General features: G+C 40.3%; 1 protein-coding gene across 1 annotated transcript in view; it reads right to left on the reverse strand.

Moving 5' to 3' along the window:
• Positions 1 to 308: 308 nt before the first annotated feature.
• Positions 309 to 19,346, reverse strand: part of LRIG2 (leucine-rich repeats and immunoglobulin-like domains 2) — a 21,368-nt gene continuing 2,330 nt past the window's right edge. The window contains exons 2-18 of the mRNA XM_009700472.1: positions 16,414 to 16,485; positions 15,843 to 15,917; positions 15,210 to 15,344; positions 14,555 to 14,698; positions 14,277 to 14,420; positions 13,526 to 13,669; positions 13,131 to 13,274; positions 10,270 to 10,350; positions 9,353 to 9,424; positions 9,148 to 9,216; positions 7,588 to 7,751; positions 6,081 to 6,401; positions 4,863 to 5,144; positions 3,788 to 4,237; positions 2,957 to 3,106; positions 1,379 to 1,660; positions 309 to 736 (exon numbers count right to left, since the gene is read on the reverse strand). Of these exons, the coding sequence (XP_009698774.1) occupies positions 507 to 736; positions 1,379 to 1,660; positions 2,957 to 3,106; positions 3,788 to 4,237; positions 4,863 to 5,144; positions 6,081 to 6,401; positions 7,588 to 7,751; positions 9,148 to 9,216; positions 9,353 to 9,424; positions 10,270 to 10,350; positions 13,131 to 13,274; positions 13,526 to 13,669; positions 14,277 to 14,420; positions 14,555 to 14,698; positions 15,210 to 15,344; positions 15,843 to 15,917; positions 16,414 to 16,485 (2,959 nt within the window). The 3' untranslated portion in view covers positions 309 to 506. The remainder of the gene's footprint in view (positions 737 to 1,378; positions 1,661 to 2,956; positions 3,107 to 3,787; positions 4,238 to 4,862; positions 5,145 to 6,080; positions 6,402 to 7,587; positions 7,752 to 9,147; positions 9,217 to 9,352; positions 9,425 to 10,269; positions 10,351 to 13,130; positions 13,275 to 13,525; positions 13,670 to 14,276; positions 14,421 to 14,554; positions 14,699 to 15,209; positions 15,345 to 15,842; positions 15,918 to 16,413; positions 16,486 to 19,346) is intronic.

Consider the following 19,346-nt stretch of genomic DNA (forward strand, 5'->3'; position numbering starts at 1 on the left):
TACAACTAGAGTCCATTATTCATAGGAGAAAACAAGTCTCAAAGTTAGACTGGTAACAGATGCCTGCTAACATTCTAAGAAACAAAAAGCTGGCCAAGAGTTTTATGCTTACAGTTACTGGGGAATTCCATGAGGAGGCCCTGAACATTTGTTTTCAAGCAGACAATGCAGTGTGAAATAGCTATGCATTCTTGAGAGATTTTCAAAGCATGCACTAACACAAAGGCTGCTTCCAACATCAGAAAATCCATGTTTTAATCCTATTCTTCTGTATATCACTAATCATCTATGCATTCTCTGTTGCACATTCCCGTGTTTCAATACACAGAAATCCAACGAAAAAGGGCATATGCCACCTCCTCCCAGGGAGTCTGACTCTGTTTAGTCAGCCTGTAATTGTAGACACATGTACACAAAAGCATCTTTGGCCTTGGGGCTAGTCCTGAGGTAGAAAATACAAAAAGTCAGTTGATACGGATTTGCTTTTCAGACTTCATTTTAGTGTCTTACGTGGTTTCACTATAGTCATGAATGTTCCGTGTCCTATTAAAATCAAAGTTATGTTCACGTAACCTGTGGCAAGGTCTGGGTGAAGCAGCTTGTTCCCGGTCACTGTCGATAATGCCCTCGCTTCGAAGAGGTCGTGGGGTCTCACGGGCTGACTGCTGATGCAGAAAGTGTGAGTGAGAGAGCGCTAGGTCTTTGTTTACTCCCCATAAAGGAAGCTGAAAGGGTTCTGAGGAAGAAAAATTGGAAGATGAACAGAAACGAGTTCATGATAAATACACTCAAATTTTAGACAGATTTTTTGAGTTGTGCAACTCAGCAATAAGTCTTTCTGAGGTTATTTTCTGTATTTTTGAGGGTGTATTTTACTAGATGCTCTCCCTTTTCAGCCATCTGTTACAGTAACCAGAAACAACACACACAGTTTCAGTGTGAACTTTTAAAAAAGCTACCTGGAAGGACGTCAACATAAACCCAATCAATTTACAAAAATACAAACCAAAACTTTCAGAGTTCGTTGAAACCCAGGCTAGCTCAAACAGAAGGGCTGACTGAATTTCTTATGTGAAGCTTTAACTCTTGGCTAACAAATGTCCTTGAAGTACATGCAAAGGATTACATTCCACAAGCTTTAAGAGATGAACTGCAGATTAAGAAACACCATCTTTTTAATATCACCCTCATCAACTCTTGGGTACTGGATGCAAACTGAGGGCTAGTTCTGAGAAGAGGTAGTTAATAAACAGATGAGTTACTCCACAAACTATGGTCACTTGAAGAATTAGCTACGTGTCAACAGTGAAGGGCAGCACAAGTAAGGCCAGATTTATGAAGGAATACAAAGCAACAAAAGGGAAAAGAGGACACTCACCATTAACCTGCTGGGAGGAGATTTTCTTTTCACTTATTTTGTCATGATTGGTAAGGAAGACAGACATGTCTCTGTCTGCTAAGAGATTATCAAGAGTACTGGTTTCATGCTGGGTGCGTGCTGTATATGTTTCCTTAGGCATCTGCACCATGAGATTAGGGAGAGTGTGATCCAGTGGGTCCTCTTCTGTAATGTAGGCATAGGGACAGTACTCTCGTGTCCTGGAGTAGATGTTTGCATTGTCGTAACAGTCTGAGCAGATCACCAACGGTGCTGCGCCACCTGACAAACATAATGGAAAAACAAAATACTCTCAAAGAGGATAAGGATGCTTGATTTCCATAGACTCTTTCATGTCCTAGTATGATCATGTGTTACAGCGGCACAGTTTGAAGGGCTTTTAAATAGTTAACACGGTAACAAAGTACTCAGCTTGACTGTTTACTGAAGAAGTCACGTGAGAAATGCTCTAGATTCCGCATCATCCAAATTCTCAATAGCATTGCCCTTCTGAGGCTGACCAGGGGAAAACCATGGACATGAGCAAGAGCAATCTCATGTTTGCTCTCCTATTTCAAGGGCAAAAGGGTTCCGTGCAGGTCCAACCAGCTTGGGCACCAGGCTGAAACAGCCCTGGAATCAAACTGGGACACCTACCCACATCGGTTTATGCTCTTGTACCAGACTTGTACCCTGCATACCCACACACCCTAGACCAGATGATAAAGTGGTCATTGAGACAAGTTGCTTCTCAGCTCCTTCCTGATACAGACTCTAGTGTAGTAGCAGACTAGAGGGACTGGATCATGGGACAGATGTGAAAAACTTACATTGAAGGATCACTTTTGAAAGTCAGCCTATATAAGGATTGGATGGCTCCTCAGCATTTGGATGGTAAAAAATAGCATCTCTGTAGACACAATGATGCAAACATCCTGAAAAGCATCCAAACAAGGTAGGGAAATAGTGTAGACTCTTTAGTTATGATTGTAGCAAGTGGACTATATGTTTGGCAGAGGCAGTAATTTTATGCCAAGGACAAAAGGTACAGCAAGTCACCTTCCAAGCGAACTTTATTTCCACCTCTATTGCCTGGACTCTTGAGATGCCAAAGGAAAGAAATAGCATAAAAATCTACCTTGTTATTTAACCTAGGAATTCTTTAATGGCATCTCCACCTTGCTGAACAGATCACAAACACTAAAGCAAGGAGCCTCTGGAGGGAACTGTACTACTCTGGCACTTGAAGGACAGCAGTCATGACATCTACATGCAAAGGCGTTCATAGCAGATGTGAGCCCAGACATTGCTGGACCAAAGATTAAATGACGCGCACGGAATGCGGAAGCCTTGATAGTATAATATGAACAAACACTAGAAGAAAACCAGGAGGTGTCTCAAACTCAGAACGATCAATGGAAATTTTCAGAACAACCTGAATTCTTCTCTAGGGAAAGTCATCTTTGATGTTAATATGCAGCACTACGCTGCATTGTGCCACACTGCAGCCAGCTATGAGGACTAGACTGCACTGGCATCCTATGAAACACAAGTAATACACATGAGGGCTTTGCTTACCATCTGTGCTCTTATGCACGTAGCTACCGGCTGGATGCATAAGCTGCTGATGGCTTCCTGCCTCTGAGTTACTGTAGCCTTCCTGAGGCTCCGAGAGAGTTCCTTGGGAGGACAGATAGCTGGGAATGTCTGCAGGTAGGTTCATCTCCTCTGCAAGGCAGAATTAACGTCGATGACATTAACAGATAAGCACGAAGAGTTATCTGTGCTCTTATGCACGTAGCTACCGGCTGGATGCATAAGCTGCTGATGGCTTCCTGCCTCTGAGTTACTGTAGCCTTCCTGAGGCTCCGAGAGAGTTCCTTGGGAGGACAGATAGCTGGGAATGTCTGCAGGTAGGTTCATCTCCTCTGCAAGGCAGAATTAACGTCGATGACATTAACAGATAAGCACGAAGAGTTCAAGGTAGTACCAGCACTATTACTGACACTAACAAAAATGTCATCCAAAATTTCAATTCACATATAGTTATCTTTTTTCTACCTCAGTGACTAAAAATCCGTATAGCTCGTTCAAAACTAACAAGGTCAGAATGAAAATTTACGCACATTATTCCAGGTCCTGAAAACAGTGCTAAGTTTATTCAAACATTTATTTCCAACTTTTACTGTTTTCCGTCAACGTAGAACAAATCCAGTGTACAAGGAGTAAAATTAACACACTTTCGATATTTAAAAAAAACCCTCTAAAATCAAGGAATTTGAGCAAATTCCTGAAGAGATTTTAGAAGGAAATCTTCAGTTCAATCTTATCCATCTGTAATGAATCCGGAAATCTCATCACTCTTAGCAAGTGTTTTGGATTAAAAACAGGGTTGCTTTTGCACTTTACCTGTGTTAGTGATGCTGTAATCTTCACTCTTCCTTCTCATGTGGTAGATCACGATAACCCATACAAGGGATGTTCCCACAACACAGCACACCACGACAATAATCACAATGCCTACTGTTGTCCAGCCATCCTCCTCATGGACAATGCCACCCTGGGAAGAATCACAATTTGGGGAAGCCAGGACGTTTAGGTAAATATGGCCACGCTCGGTGCCCACTGTGTTGGACATAATGCAAGTGTACTTCCCAGCATCCTCTAGTCCAGCATCCACAATGATAAGGAGTTGATTTGCCGCAGCAAAAAAATGCCGTTCTGTGACTGTCAAAGGGCCATCGTCTTTAGTCCAGTTGAGGCGAGGGGCAGGACTGCCACCAGCTATGCACTGCAAGACAGCAGTTTCACCTCGGGTTACTGTTCTGTCTTCCAAGGGCCTAACGAAGGAAGGAGTTTCTGTGACAGTGGAGGAAAAAAAAATAATTGTAAGATAACTTCATTGTGCAACACCAGCGCGTACTGCATGATATTTAAAAATCTGATCCTACAACCTGAATCTAAACTTGAGAAATGAAACACAGGATTCAGGAAATCCTGTGAGTTCAGCTCTTCTATGGATCACTGCAGCAAATGCAAGTACAGCAAACGTCCCCAAAATTATGCTAGCCACAGTCTGCTTTATGTACTCCAAATCTACATTTGCATATGACCATCATCTTAAAAGTCAGTGTCTTCAAAAACTACTGCACCCTAGAAGGAACTGTCCTTCCATTATTACTCAGCATAGTTCATGTTACCTGTGACTAAATTTCTTCTAAAGCAACACAAATTATCTATGTAGTCTGCACTGCTGGGTTGAGATATGCCCCTCAGCTCTCACCTGCAAAGATCTGACCAATGAAGTTAGTAAGCATGGTAGCTTAGCTTGTAAAGCGTCACTGTTGAAAAATCATCTCAAGTGCTGCTCTTTGTATTTTAACTTCATTCTTTAGGACTTAAGCTTGCTACTTACAGACAAGCTACACTACCGCTGCAGAAGTGAAGGGATCCAAATGCAAGCACAGATTAGGACACCACTTACCCAACACAGTGAGCGTGGCATTTGCTGACAAGCCACCTGCAATGTTTTGTGCCATACAGCTATAGATTCCCATGTCTTCTATTTTTACATTTGCAATAAAGAATACATCATCCTCAGGCATGACATGCATCCTCCTCTCTCTTGCAGCAGGGAAGTCTGTGCCACCATCTTTCTGCCAGGAGATCTGTGGAGTAGGGTGGCCCTCTGCGGCACACTCCAGACGGGCCATCGCCCCAGTACGGATAGTAAGATCCATTGGGGTTTTCAGAAAAGAAGGTAACTCTGGATCAAAGGAGACATAGTTTCAGTATTTTCAGTACCAGAGAAAAATCAGTAGAAGCTCCACAGCACAGAGGATATCGGAAAACAAACAAATCTGAAGTATACCTGTAGTTCTCCCTAAGAGGAAGGGGCAGATTCTTCTGAAGAACTGCCCAAATTTTTTTCAGTGGTCATTTCTAAGAGACCATCTTCCAAACTGAAATACAGTATCTGCAGTGTTCATTTAAGATGATCTGAGGGACAACACTTCTCATGGGGAAGAGACAGGAAAAAGGTTTAGTCTTCTCCATGACCCCTTTGTCAGGCTTTTTCTTCCCTGGTAACAGGGAAGGTGAACTTCCATCTCATCACTCCAAGTCTGCATTATCTGTTCTGGACAAGCAAGAGCAACACAGGCACCTTTGCTCTCAGATACAATGTGGATCAGTGTTCTACTGACTGATGTGAACGTTATCTTCTTACCTCCTTTCCCTCAAGTCAAAATAAACAGAATCATGATGGCTAAAAACAAAGGACTTCATAATGGATTTTTCAGAGTTTGTTTCCAGACTCATGAGTTACTTTTAGCTGAATCTTCCCTAGCATTACAAACACAAGGGAAAGGTGCTTAGTTCTGAAGAGACAGCAGAGGGAGCTTTCAGTTTAAGAGACTTCTACCTCCAAACAACTAATTGTGTTTTAATGAAAGCACGGGAGATATCCGCCCCTTTGAAAAGTGAACAAAAGGCTTTTCACCCACCAAAAGAAAAAATAAATAAAAAAAAGAAATCAATCACTTCTTTCCTGCTTTATAAAAAGATGTTTGATATTTCTAAATACTAGTGAGACAGCCTTGCAAGACTATTTTGGGACATCTCTAGTGAAAAATAGACTTGTAGCTATTTAAATAAAGCTTTAGGTTTAAAGTGTTTCTCCTTTGTTACCATTATTGCTTACCATTGACAGTCAGCTTGGCTTTGTTGGAATAATTGGAGCCAAAGTGATTGGTGACTATGCACTGATACTTTCCTTCATCAGTGAAATTCACATTGAAGAGATGCAGGACAGTGGTATACTCGACCACCTCACCGCTTTGCTGCTGATATCTGGCAAAATTCTCAACCTCTGCATCATACAATACTTCACTGTCTTTACGCCAGGCAGTGGACATGGGTGAATCACTGCTGCTCACAGCAGTGCAAGTCAGAGTCACATTCATGCCTCGTAGAGCAACTGTGGTCTCAGGATGCACTCTTATCTGTGGTTTAGGGAAATTATCTGAAAATAAAAGCACCAAGATTAGTTACTTTCCTCTTCAACTTGCAATTAATATTGCAAGAAAACTCACTCAGAAGACAATGAAAGCAGAAAGAAAGCTTTGCAAACAGATGTCCTGCTTGAGGTGCACATATTCAGCTGTTTTCAGTTGGAAATCAAACTGTGAAAGAGGATTAGAGCCACAGGTAGGCATACAGAATAAGCATTGAAAACAAACAACATAGAAGCATGGTCTTGAGCAGCGCCCTACATTTTGTACAACTGTCTGGAATTTGCTATATTTAGATCACACACAAAAGCTGTGCTCAGCTGAAGAGCTCAGCTATTTTACAAAGGACTAAGACTTATTTTCAGATAGTTTAAGTATCCTCAAGAGCCTTTAAATTCTACAAATACAAAGCATAGCAAGCTGGCAGTTCACTATCTCATCCCACTCGAGTTATTTCGATACCCATTATTCCAGCAAAGACATTCTCATAGGCACACACAGCATTCAGTATCAGGCACCACGGTGGTGATATTAGAATGGAGAAGTGGGTGCTTGCACCTACAAGATGATTATTGTAGCCTTTACCTCCAAAAGAATGAAAGAATTGCATACACACAAGTAACACTTATCAGGTTGCTCATCCGGAAAATGGAACACCGGACTATTTGCAGGCCCGCCACAGACTTCACACATGACTCTGGGCAAAGAGTCTCTCAGTTTTCCATCCCACAGTTTGGTTACAAAAATAAACAGGCTTATGTCTGAAACTGTGGTGGCAGAGACCAGATAAACATTACAGATATGGAGCATCAGAAAATGCGTCAGAGTAGTTAATACTCTAGCCTTGCTGGTATGGACAAGAGCCAATAAGGAAGTGTCAAACAGCCCTTTCAAAGCTAAAGGCAGGGAGAATGGAAGCATAATCAGTTTTTAACAGTAATCTAAATGAAAAACAATACAGTCTCAGAGAATTATTCCCTCAGGTTAGCTTCAGTGCTCAAATACAACAAAACAGAGCAAAGAGAAACAGAATTAAATACCAAACTCCAAAGCAGACCCAGTGATGTACACAGGCCCACATGTGCATCATGGCCAAGACCAAGTACTTCCAGCAGTGCTACAGCCTGATTTCAGAAAGGTACCTGCACAGATTTGTGTTACCATGTCTTTATATCAAAAGTCATTAAAAATACAAACCACAGACAAAGTCATCAGGGTCCACACTGAGAAGGCTTTGTCCTGCTAACCATTCAGGATGAGCACAGCTAACATTTACAGCCTGCTGTAAATGGCTGTCAGTGAGCCACTGCGGCAGCCATTTCAACTGGCAATCACAAAGCAAGCTGCTAGTGTTCAAAACTCTGCAGAAACAAGGCAAAACAGAAGTGTGATTAAAGGTTATGTATTTCACATTCCTACATGTGGTTTCATGCAGCAAAACAACTTAAAGCATATATGTTGAGAAATTTGAAGACCTACAGTATTCTTTTATACCTACGGATATGTATTAGAAAATGTTAGCTATATATGCTACAAATCCAGAAAAACCTTCCCTCTGTCAGCATTAAAACCTTGCATTTCTTTTTAATTCTGAAGAAAATAACCTTGGATTTTCAACTGCTAAAAAAAATATAATAAACTAAGCCTGTCTTTACAATTATCCCATCCCTCTTTAAAGCAATTAAAAGGGACATAACACTGCAGAGTAGCTCTATGTCTCAAACTAAACACACTTGCCATTACGAAATGAGTATAAGCCTCAATACTCATTTTCATGTCAGCTAATAAATATTTAAGAAAGTGATTTGTTTCATACAGGTATCTACTGCAGATGGTTTTCTTTGCTCCACAGAAAAACTGCAAACAGGAAACAATGATGGGTCACTTTTTCCCCACGACCTGCTTTCAGACTTTCCTAAACATTATGTACGAGCATGACTGACTGGAGAAAGTCCAACATTTTAACAAGAAGTGATCTGCCACTAGATGAATCCAGTAGCAAGACAGGGGAGGCACACAAACCAGCCAGGTTGCCCATATATACCAACGATTCCTCAGTTTTAAGATACATTAGAGAAGGCAATGAAAGTCTTAGTCTTTAACACCTAAAATGTGTCTCCTCAAACTGGCAGATCTTGCAAACTAAGTCCTTCTGGCCAAGATTAACTAATTGAATAACAGTTTTAAAACAGACTACATGATATTCAGAGACTTTATCTCATAGAGATGACTGTGTTACAGGAGGATTAGTCTTGGGTGTGAAGGTCACTTCACATTACAATACTTGAAATGTCTGAAGATCACAAGAGGCTCTAGCAGCTTAAGCATCTGCTGAGCAAGTAAAAATTCTTGTCTAGCTGTGAATTTTAAAGACTTTCTCTAGCCTGAAAAATGGGAAGACAAAATGTAGGGTTTGCTAATCCCCCTGAAAGATTCCTGATGAATTCTTTCTTTTGTTCACTGTCTACATGCTGAGCTTGCTGCAAAATCATAAGATATGAAAATGGTTCAGCACTGCAAGAAAAAATTATTTTCTACTAATTGCAACTAAGGAAATGGAGACGCAGATTTTTATCAAACCTTAAATCCAAGTATACTGCTACCAACTTTGAGTTGATAAATTACCAGCATTGCTTTAAATATTTCATGATGAAAGCAGACATAGTTCAGTCAACTTCAGCCAATCCTACAATGGCTGAAGGATTCTTTACAAGGTAGGACTTGTAAAGGATCTGTAAATAATTGTCATGAACTTACAGCTCCTGGAGGTGAGCCTGGGCAAATGCATTTTCTTGGATGGACATTACTGCGTTGTTGCTTAAATCTCTAAGTTAAGAAAAGAGAACACAATAGGTAAGTATGATTTCATATGCTACCTTCAGATAAATTCTTGAACATTTGACACAGAATACAAGACTGAAGTTGATAAAGAATTATGATTTCTACAAAGTAAAGTACTTACAGATGTTCAAGTCCTTCAAGACCAGAGAACGCTTTTTTGGTAATTGACTTGATCTGGTTTCCTTGCAAGATTCTGAAAGACAAAGCCCCCAAACCCAGAAACGAGTCTGAATGTCAATGAGTTCACAAATAAGACCCAAAAGAAATTCCCTATGATAATTAACAACGTTTTTTTCTAATTCTAGCTGAGATAAAAGATCAAATACTATTTTTTGAGCTTAAAAGGCTCAACTAATTTTTCCAAGAACAGGGTTTCTTTTCCATTCTTAATTTAGAGATTTGGATTAGAGATGTGTCAGAAGGTAATTTAAGTCAGCAGAATGAAACAGTGATAAGTAGAACTTGGGAGTGGAGCAGTAACTTCCCAATACCAATCTGCCACAATCACTTTAGTTCCCAAGACTGCACCCTCATACCAAGCTATTTGTTATAAGCAATGTCTCTAGCTTCACAGGATGGAGCTTCCTACAAAGCACATGGCGCTGCATGAAAAGTGCACAGTCTAAGTACTGAAAAGCTGTTAATTCAATAGTGTGTCATATTTGCTCAAAAATACTGAGTGTTTTTTTTTTGATAATCAGTAACTTTTACCCAAACTAAAGATGCACAAAAGTGATAATCATCACACAGCAGGATTGGGCTATCCAATAATAAATGGAGTCAAATACTTAGGCTTAATTTCTTCAAACTGGTGCTGCAAGGTGATCCAGTGCTACACAGACCCAGTGCTTCTGAACACAGAACCCAAACCTGTATCAAGAGGTTGTAGCACACAAGTGGAAACACACTGAATGCAGCTGTCAACTAGAAAGGTTTTCTGCCTTGTGTCATTGATTTACAATTACTTAATACTTTGCACTCTCCCTCTACTCTGCGTGCCTGGGAAGTACTGTCATTTCAATGGTTTGCAATACATACAGTTTATCCAGCCTGCTGAGTCCCACAAATGCTTCATTTGCATCTTCTATGGCCCAGGAGATCTCATTGTTCCGCAAGTCCCTGCAGGAGAAGAGCTTTCTTATAAAGATTTGCCTTGTAACATCATGATCACTGCTAGTGGCAAGCTAGGGAAGCAAACTTACTGTTGTACAGGCCAGGTATGGTGTTCTGGCACAGTGTCACCTGGAAGGTCTCAATCCTTTTATAAAACTAAGCTTGTCAGAAGATGAATATCCCATTTCAGAGATGCAAGGGAAAATAGAATTGTTCAAGATCAGTGCCGCAGACAGAACCACAAACAAATCCTGCAGTACAACTTCTTGATGTGGTATTTAAGGAAAGACCCAGTCTGACTAGCACTTGTCACGTGATGGACTATCTACCAGAAGCTGGGAGAGGCTCCTGAAACAAGTTGGTTCACGTAAGTGAATTAACCAATACACTACCAACATTAATCTTCCCAAGTAACAGGCTTATAATAGCATTAGCATATTAAGAGATTACACACAGGTTACAGTGTAAGGCTGCCAGGCACAAAGTAGTAGATTTTCAGAATGAAGTTGATATTCTGCTCACAAATCTCGTTACCAGCTAATGGGATTTCTGTTTGACCTCTGCACAGCACTTCGGTCCCTCATGTAGAAAAGCAGTCTAAACAGCAAAAGCAATACAGCAATATGGTTTGGAGAGGATTAAATGCTTATTAGAGAGAAGAAGAAATAAATTCAGTTGCATTTTTAGCCTGAATGGCATGGACTGAGCCAAGAGTTCCCGTCAAAGCCACAGTTTTTGTCTGTTTTCATACCACCGTGCACAGAAGTCCCTGCAGACAGGAGTGTGTTTAAAGGAAAATACACCAATCAAAAATAATCTGTACTGCATTTTACCAGGTATTATATGCATTAGCTTGATGGAGCTTCCAAACAAGTCAACTGATGCAGAAAGCTAGCTACATATACAGGCAATTGTATACATAATCTCATATAAACACTTCTTTCCTTCTGCTAGTGGTAGAAAAATGAAGTATCTACTCTCCCTTTGGTGAGACTGTAAATTGCATAGAATATCATCCTGGAAGAGCCTGGGATCAATCTCCAGGACACGGTCAGTGATAACGCTTTATTTTCTTATTTTTCTTATTTTGAAATATGGATTTTTTGGAAAAATTGTGTGGTTCTTAACACCACACAACAGTCATTTCCACAATTAATATATACACTTAAAAATTTAGGACAAAAAGAAAATAATTCCATTATTCATGCATCACAAGGTCTTAACAAATAAGGCCTTGATATCTGCTCACATTAAGTATTTTCCTCTTCAAAAATGATTCAAGCTAAGGCACTCGACATGGATGTGATCTAATGGGAAGAATGACTAGATGAATAATATGCCCAATTTATTTCCAAGTTGCTAATTCTTGTAATTTGAAACTTGTTTCTAGAACTATCTCCAGGTCTGCTTCGGAATTTTAGATTGTGAATGCTGGAGGGGTATCAATGCCAAGCTACTCACAGTTTTATGAAGTAAATAATGTGGTAAGATGTTAAACTTCAAAACTTCGGTGCTATTCTTAGACATACCTTTAATCCTACCTTGCTCTTATTACCTTGTACTCAATATACAGTTTATTCTAATTAATTAAAGTTACATTGCAGAATAGCGGCAAGAGCTGAACATACAGAGAAATATTTACATCAGCCTTAGCACTGAAAGAAGCAGTATACAAACAATAATGGACCTAATCCGACAGCAACACAGTTATCTCCCGTTGTTTGAAGTATTTTTACACTCCACTACTCAGACCACTTAGCAAAATGAGCGAGCAACCCAAAAGAAAAGCCCCTCATTGTGTGAGCTGAGGAGTTGGCTCCTCATGCTTGGCTGGGCACAAATGCTTGGAGCCTTGTTAATCACCACTGCCCTCCGTCCTGCACATTCCAACCCCGAAGCAAATGGCCAGCCTCTCAGCTGTTGACGCCTCTGAGGAGCCCAGGAAAACCTACTAATTAATCTGCTCTTGTTCTTTTTCATGCTACTCTAAATCTAAGAAATTAGTTTTAATTATTTCATTAAAAGGTTGCATTAAGGTTAACAGAATATGACTGCTTACATAAATCTCTCTGGTGAGTTTGCTTATTTAAGCATTTATTTAATGAACTGACAGAGGGGTTATAAACTTTCACTCCTTCCTCAACTACCATTGTATAGGATGATTACAACTGTTCAGATCTACTTGAGACACTTTTTTTTATTTATTAAGAGTCAGGATTGAGTTTTTTCTTGTCAGAAATACCAAACAGCTGCAGCTGCTGTGAAAGGTCCTGGCAAGCGCAGAGCTGTGCCTCTGACAGCAAAAAGTAATCTTACACTCCTCCTATATGCTGTGCCTATGACTTCAGCCCACAAGCAGGGTGGGCGAAACCATACCTTTCACAACCAAAAGGGCTCATCGCTTTGTTTCCCAGGTTCCAACCCTAACAGAACCCTCTGGAATAGAGGTCCAGGCTGACCATTTGCTCCACAACTGGCATTCATGCAAGCTGACTATCCACACCTTCACAGAACCGGTATGACATGCAACTGGGCACTCAAGGTCACCAAGCCACTGTCTCTTATCACCACTAAAATTAAGTGGCTGGTTTGTTTTAGCTGGGCCACAATTCTGTCTTCTCGGCAGAACAAAAGACTATCAGCCCTGCCACACCTGCAGGCAGGACAGGACAAAACAATGCCAACACACTGATCTCAGGCTTGCATAGCGCAATATTCATTGTCTTTATTTCCAAAAGCTTCACTGCATTAAACTGAGATTTCAACCAGAAGTTTTCTGTACTTACAAGGTTTGAAGATTTGTCAGACCTCTAAACACACCATCAGCAATGTGACTAATGCGATTGTCACCCAGGTTTAGTTTCTCCAATAAACCAAGTCCCACAAAGGCAGACTCCTTGAGGCGAGTTAGCTGGTTGTACGACAAGTCTCTAGAAACATTGAACACGCACTTTAAAGACAAGTAGGGAGGGATTAATTATGAAGATACTATCTAACTTAACTATTGCGTTTTAATTTCTTTCTCTAACAGAACACTTAGAAGTAAAATACACAGCATTACCATGGACCTTACAAGGAAACTGAGTACTTCCCTTGGTAATTCACTCTTGCTACATACGTGTTATCCAATCTGTTATTGCAACATTACAAAATCCCAAACGAAAAGCAGCCCAGGACTTACAGCTCAGAAAGTCTTTGGCAGAACTCCCACGCATCTGGACTGATCCTGTTAATGGCATTCTGGCTAACATAGAGTTGTTGCAATGTCCGCAGACCATACAGCCAGCCCTTGTTTACTTCTGTTAAGTTATTATGTTCCAGCTCTCTAAGGAATTACAAGGAAAAACATTTGCCAAATAGATAATCAACGAAACATATATTTACAAAATTTCACCTCCTGGATCTCAAAATTATTTACTAAGCCTTAGTCAACCTGGAATGCATGATTATATTCATACCATTGAAATCGAAAGAGCAAACTAAAGTATATGAAGAACGGGATAACTCAACAACAGCTGCAGTGATCCAGTGGCAGAAGCAAAACTGTAATCTCTGTTCTTAAAGACTAGTTTTTTAAAAATCTTTTGCTAACACTGCATGGCACACCCCTGTGCCATCTCTGTTAAACAGTCACACAGCAAAGAACCATCCCATGTTACGGGGAGCAAATGAAAACCAGCAAAAAGCAAGTTAGAGTCAAAGCATTCTTGACCATCGAATGGGAAGAAGCTGGGGAGATAGCCAATACACCTTTGTGCCTCTAAAGTAACCAGACACGATATCAAAATAATGGGAAAATACAGATCTGTAAACTCATTTCCTGTGATGCTCATTAGTATCTCAGCACAGCCTTGATGTAAGGGAAGTCATACAGGACACAACCCTCCACAGCTAGAGTCCCTAAAAAAAATTCCACGACTAGGCATACTCACAATTCTTCTATATTACCCAGGCCAAAGAATGCTCCATCCATTAGTCTGCTGATCCCATTGCGTTGCATTTTCAAGGATTTTAAGGATTCTAGTCCTTGGAATGTAAGACTTTCCACTATTTTAATCCGGTTCCTTTTCAGTTCCCTGTTATGAAAAGGACATTCAAACATTAACACATCTTTCGATAAGCACCACTTTGTGAAAGTCAAGAACACATATTGATATGAATAACACAGCTTTAAACACCACGATTTTAAGCTTTCAAGACTGGTACTTACAGAAACTGCACATGAGGCAATTTGAAGATCTTTGGTGGAATCACACTAATCCTATTTCTGTTCAGCTTTACCACCAGTAGTGAGCTAGATAAGTTATCAAGACAGCCTGCTTCTAGAGTAGTTATTCTGTTATTACTCAGATTCCTAGGAAAAGAAGAGGAAAACAGGCCTTTCAGAAGATGGAGAATTTTATGAACACAACTACATACACACTTCATTATTAGAACTCAAGTTCCCTGTGAAGTCACATCACAGATCTGAATTCTGGTATACCAAACAATAGTTTTTCGCAAAGGAATCAGTGCTAGGAGCTGATTTTTATTGCATGTCCATTCTTCACTTAGACATGGTTGAGACAACGTCAACAGTAATCTACTCAAAATGAGAAGAAATCATTCCATGTCCCTGCTGGCTGAAGTACCTGCTCTTTCACAACAGCAGTTACTGTTTTCTGTACTATTTGAGAAAATGCAATACAGATTGGTATGAAAAGTATTTTACTTCAAGCACATCCATAACTGTCTTATGCACTGCTACTAGTTCAAAGCCATGCAAGACCGCCTACTTTAAGACAGTAACATAAGAGTTGATGAGGTCTTCAACATTATTGTTGTACAGCCAGGAATCCCAGATGTAACAGACCACTCATACTTACAGGTACTTCAGTTGCATCCGTGGAAAAGAAGCTGCTTTAATTTCTGAGATAAGATTAGAACTAAGATCTAGATTTTCCAATGAAAGGTAAACTTGGAGTTGCTCAGCATTTATTTCTGGAATGGTATTGTGTACCCTGAAAAAACCAGCAACAAATATAATTATCAAAACATCCCATCCTTCAAGTTGCACAGCTGAAACAGCTATAGGATTCTGTGTATCAACTCTATTAGCAAGCCTCTTAAATGGGACATGAACCACACACTTCAAAGTGTTAATTCCTAAAGCAATACTGAAAATCCAAGAGTTATTTGCCACCTTGACATGTGAATAGATTCAAATGCTGGGGCCGGTGGTTGGGCTGTTCCTTGTGGGAACTGTCATTCCTAGACTGAATCCCTCCCCTTCAAAGCTGCCTGCCTTGGTTGACTGCATTTTATTGGTAATTTAGGATGACTTGATTGTCTAACTGATTTGTCTTTCTTTAAAGAGTGCTTACATATTCCCTAAAGCACTTTAGATGAGTAGTATTTCAAGACAAAAGAAGCTATGTTTTCCTACAACTTGATAGCAGAACTGTTACTACAATTCTCCCATTTGTTAAACAAGAAAAGGCAGACAAGCTATTACTTACAATGATAGAAGAGTTATATTAGAAGTTGTTTCTCCAAAATACGGAATTTCACTTAGCTCATTGTAATTCATTTTCCTTAAAATCAAAAACAAAAACCAAAAAAGATTACTGGTACTTCAAAGAGGAAAAACCCTTCTGCACACAGCAGAAACAACTCATATCACAGAGCACATTTAACAATTTTGTTATAATACTTAGTAGTTGACAAAAAAAGATTCCCTAAAAGCTTAAATACTAATAATTTGAACAATATAATAGCAAAGCATGCTAGTTGTTACTATTTTAATGGATGCTATTACTTCTCTTTAACTTAGAATCCGCTATAGTCCAAACAAACACGTCTCATTTATTTTTAAAACGTTGGTCTTCTAATGTGTTATGAAAAAAGTTTCCTGCTCGCAAAGCATCAGTTTTATACATAAAAGATACTGCCAACATAGACCATCCATTTAATTAACTGGCACCAAATATTTCTACAAGTCAGACCAGATATCTAGACATGCAATTAAATGTACTAATTAGAATTAGGTAGGATATCTTTAGAGTTTATCCTCATAAAAAAACAACTTACACTTCTTGTAGTGTATGAACAGACAAATCAATGCTCCAGTTGGATGACAATAAATGATTATGACTTAAATCCCTAGAGAACAGAGAAAAAAGCTCCTGGAATAAAAAGACAAACCCACACATGTATGCTTCATGCAACCTAAAAGTTTTAAACCATATTTATGGCACATACAGTTCCTCCTTCACCAAAGGAAGACAAGATTCCTCCAAGCTTGTTCTAGTGGTCACTCATAACAAAAGTCTAGATAGTTCTATTTCTCTGTTTGAATCAAGTAACTTTTTCTTAAAAAGGCTTCTGGAAAGAAAGACCATACCTGACCAGAGCATTTTTCCTTTAAACTATAGGCTTTATAGACAATACTTGTCTATTGCAAAAAAGAAAAACTTTCCAGGGACACAGAAATAAGTTCTTACAAAATGCCTGTTACTGAACTGTTTTCTGTAGCAATGATCCCCATTTTCTCAGTCTGCCTAGCTTTTCAAACATGCTGACTAGTCAAGGCAGGCTTATTTTAAAGGAACAACATATACACAATTACCAAACAAGCTGGAGGGGAGAGAAACATGAGGCTAGGAAGCTTATAGTAGGCATTCTTTAGTGCCAGTTGGTTTTGCTTATAGCAAACAAATGCAGGAGTTGGATTGTTTCAATGGGCAAGAGAGTTGTTAAATTTGTTTTTAACGCCCATACTGGATGCTGATGCTATTCTCATTGCTTTAACTTTGAAGCGGTATTTTACTTTTGCCTTGGACTTGGTGCATAAAATGTTACCGGCAAAAAAACTGAACAGGTCCACCTCTGAGACCTAACTCTTTGGGCATGAACTCTCTCTCATCTTGTGACATGAGTCAAAGCATGACTAAAAAAATGATGGAAACCTGGTTCCAGCTGCACCAGTGAGGACAGGCAGATGACACTCCAAATGGAGAAAACAACTCATCTTTCTGACACCTTTCTGGCACAAGTCCAGAACGGAGGCAAATCCACGAAGCTTGTGCCGACAGCCTGAGCCGCTGTGTGTCGGAACAGGCCTGGCACTGCCACCGAGTTTGTGAAACACAACTGATACCCTCACCATGGTTGGAAAACTGTCAATAGGTGCATACATAACTGGATACTGCCTATTAAATAAAAAAGTCTGTCTCTGCTAGCTAATTGTGCCTGCCTGTCAGCAAGGCATCATGCTTCTCACTCCAATTCTGACATCAAGGATAGAGCTATAATAGCTATTTTCAGCAAAAGCGGATCAACTCCTGATGAGTTCCTCTGATAAGGTCCTATATCACTGATTCTGTTTCACGATTACAGAAGTAACACAGTACATATCTATTACAGCTAGTTTTAAGATTATCAGGCGGGCTGCAGCTATGTTGACACAGGAGGAAAAATTATCCTTTTAAGAACAAAACTACCATGTATCTATTAAAAATAATATTAAGACATAACTGATCACAGTTTAAAATATTTCCGTTGACAACCAGGCTCGGGCAGTCATGGCACCCACATGCTCATCTACTCTTGCAACAGCTTTGGGACTGTGGTTGACTTCACCTACACTGAGGGCTGAACCTGTACAGACACAAAGCTGGCCAAAAACCATGACTAAGGGAAGAAAAGAAACTGTACCGGTGCCCCTGCTGAAGAAGGAGTTGCGGTTCAAATATAACCCTTGCCGAGTAGCAGTAAGTGTCCATCAGTGGATATTAATGCTGCCACAAAGACCCTCCATGCAGGGAAGACTTGCAGCTAACCAGAAGACAACCTGAGCAGGACCTAGTTTTACTCACCCCAGTGCTCATGGCACTACTGATACACTTTTGATCTGAAAGATCACAATCTATTGGGAGAGAGCAAGGACTTGACAGACTATTTGTTGTTAACTCCCACTCAGACTCAGCAATAAAGATACCGTTCTAGCAATGAATTATTAAAATCCTGGGTGTTATGGCAAGTCAGATGGTTGCTAATATATTAAGTACATCAAGATGTAAATGATACAGATACAGTACCAAACAGGTTTGCGAAAAATTATACATTTCTACAATTAAAAAAAAAGAATGAAGACAACCTGGAGAAGGGAACAATGTACATGCAGCCACTGAACGCTACTCTGCGGGCCTGCTCCCTCAATATACGTAGTAATTAAGCCACTCTCAAATGCCAGTAACACGTAAAAACAACCAAGTAGGAACCTCTCCTAGGGCAGCCTTCCCACGTGAGGGGAGGCTGAGCACCCAGGACACGCTCTCGGGCTGCCTGGATCCACCCTGCCCACTGCTGCTGGAGCCCGGTGGAGCCTCCGGGCTCGGCATGCAGAAGGAGCTGGCATGGCCACGGGAGCCATCAGTCACGCTCAGCAGATGGGGCAGAGAGTGGCAGTGCTGATATCAACTCCCAGAGGAAGACTTCCCTGGATCTTTCAAACATGCAGGCACCAAGCCAGTTATGAGGAGACTAGTCTTGGTAGCCGTGGGTTTAACCAGACTGGGGAGTACTAAGCCATGCTATTTCCAAAGGACCTGAGCACAACCCATGGAGGAAGGATGAGACAATGGACACAGAAGATAGTAACACACTCCTCAAGGTGTCCAGATACCACACACAAGCAAAACAATGCCATGGGTGCTTAGCAGACCAACTTGTGTGTCAGGCATGGTTAATGGGCACTGACAAAGATCTTGGGAGTCAGATTGATACGCAAAGAAAACAGAAACTTGATTTTTCTATGGCTTTCAGGAAGAATATCATATAATAGAACAGAATATTTCAGTTGGAAGGGACCTACAATGATCCTCCAGTCCAACTGCCTGACCAGTTCAGGGCTGACCAAAAGTTAAAGCAGATGAAGGAGGGCACTGTCCAAATGCCTCAAACACTGACAGGCTTGGGGCCTGGGGGATGGTGATCTGCTAATATTCAGGTATTTTCTCACC

The sequence above is a fragment of the Cariama cristata genome, unplaced genomic scaffold (assembly GCF_000690535.1).
Source record: "Cariama cristata isolate BGI_N322 unplaced genomic scaffold, ASM69053v1 scaffold22145, whole genome shotgun sequence".
NCBI lineage: Eukaryota > Metazoa > Chordata > Aves > Cariamiformes > Cariamidae > Cariama > Cariama cristata.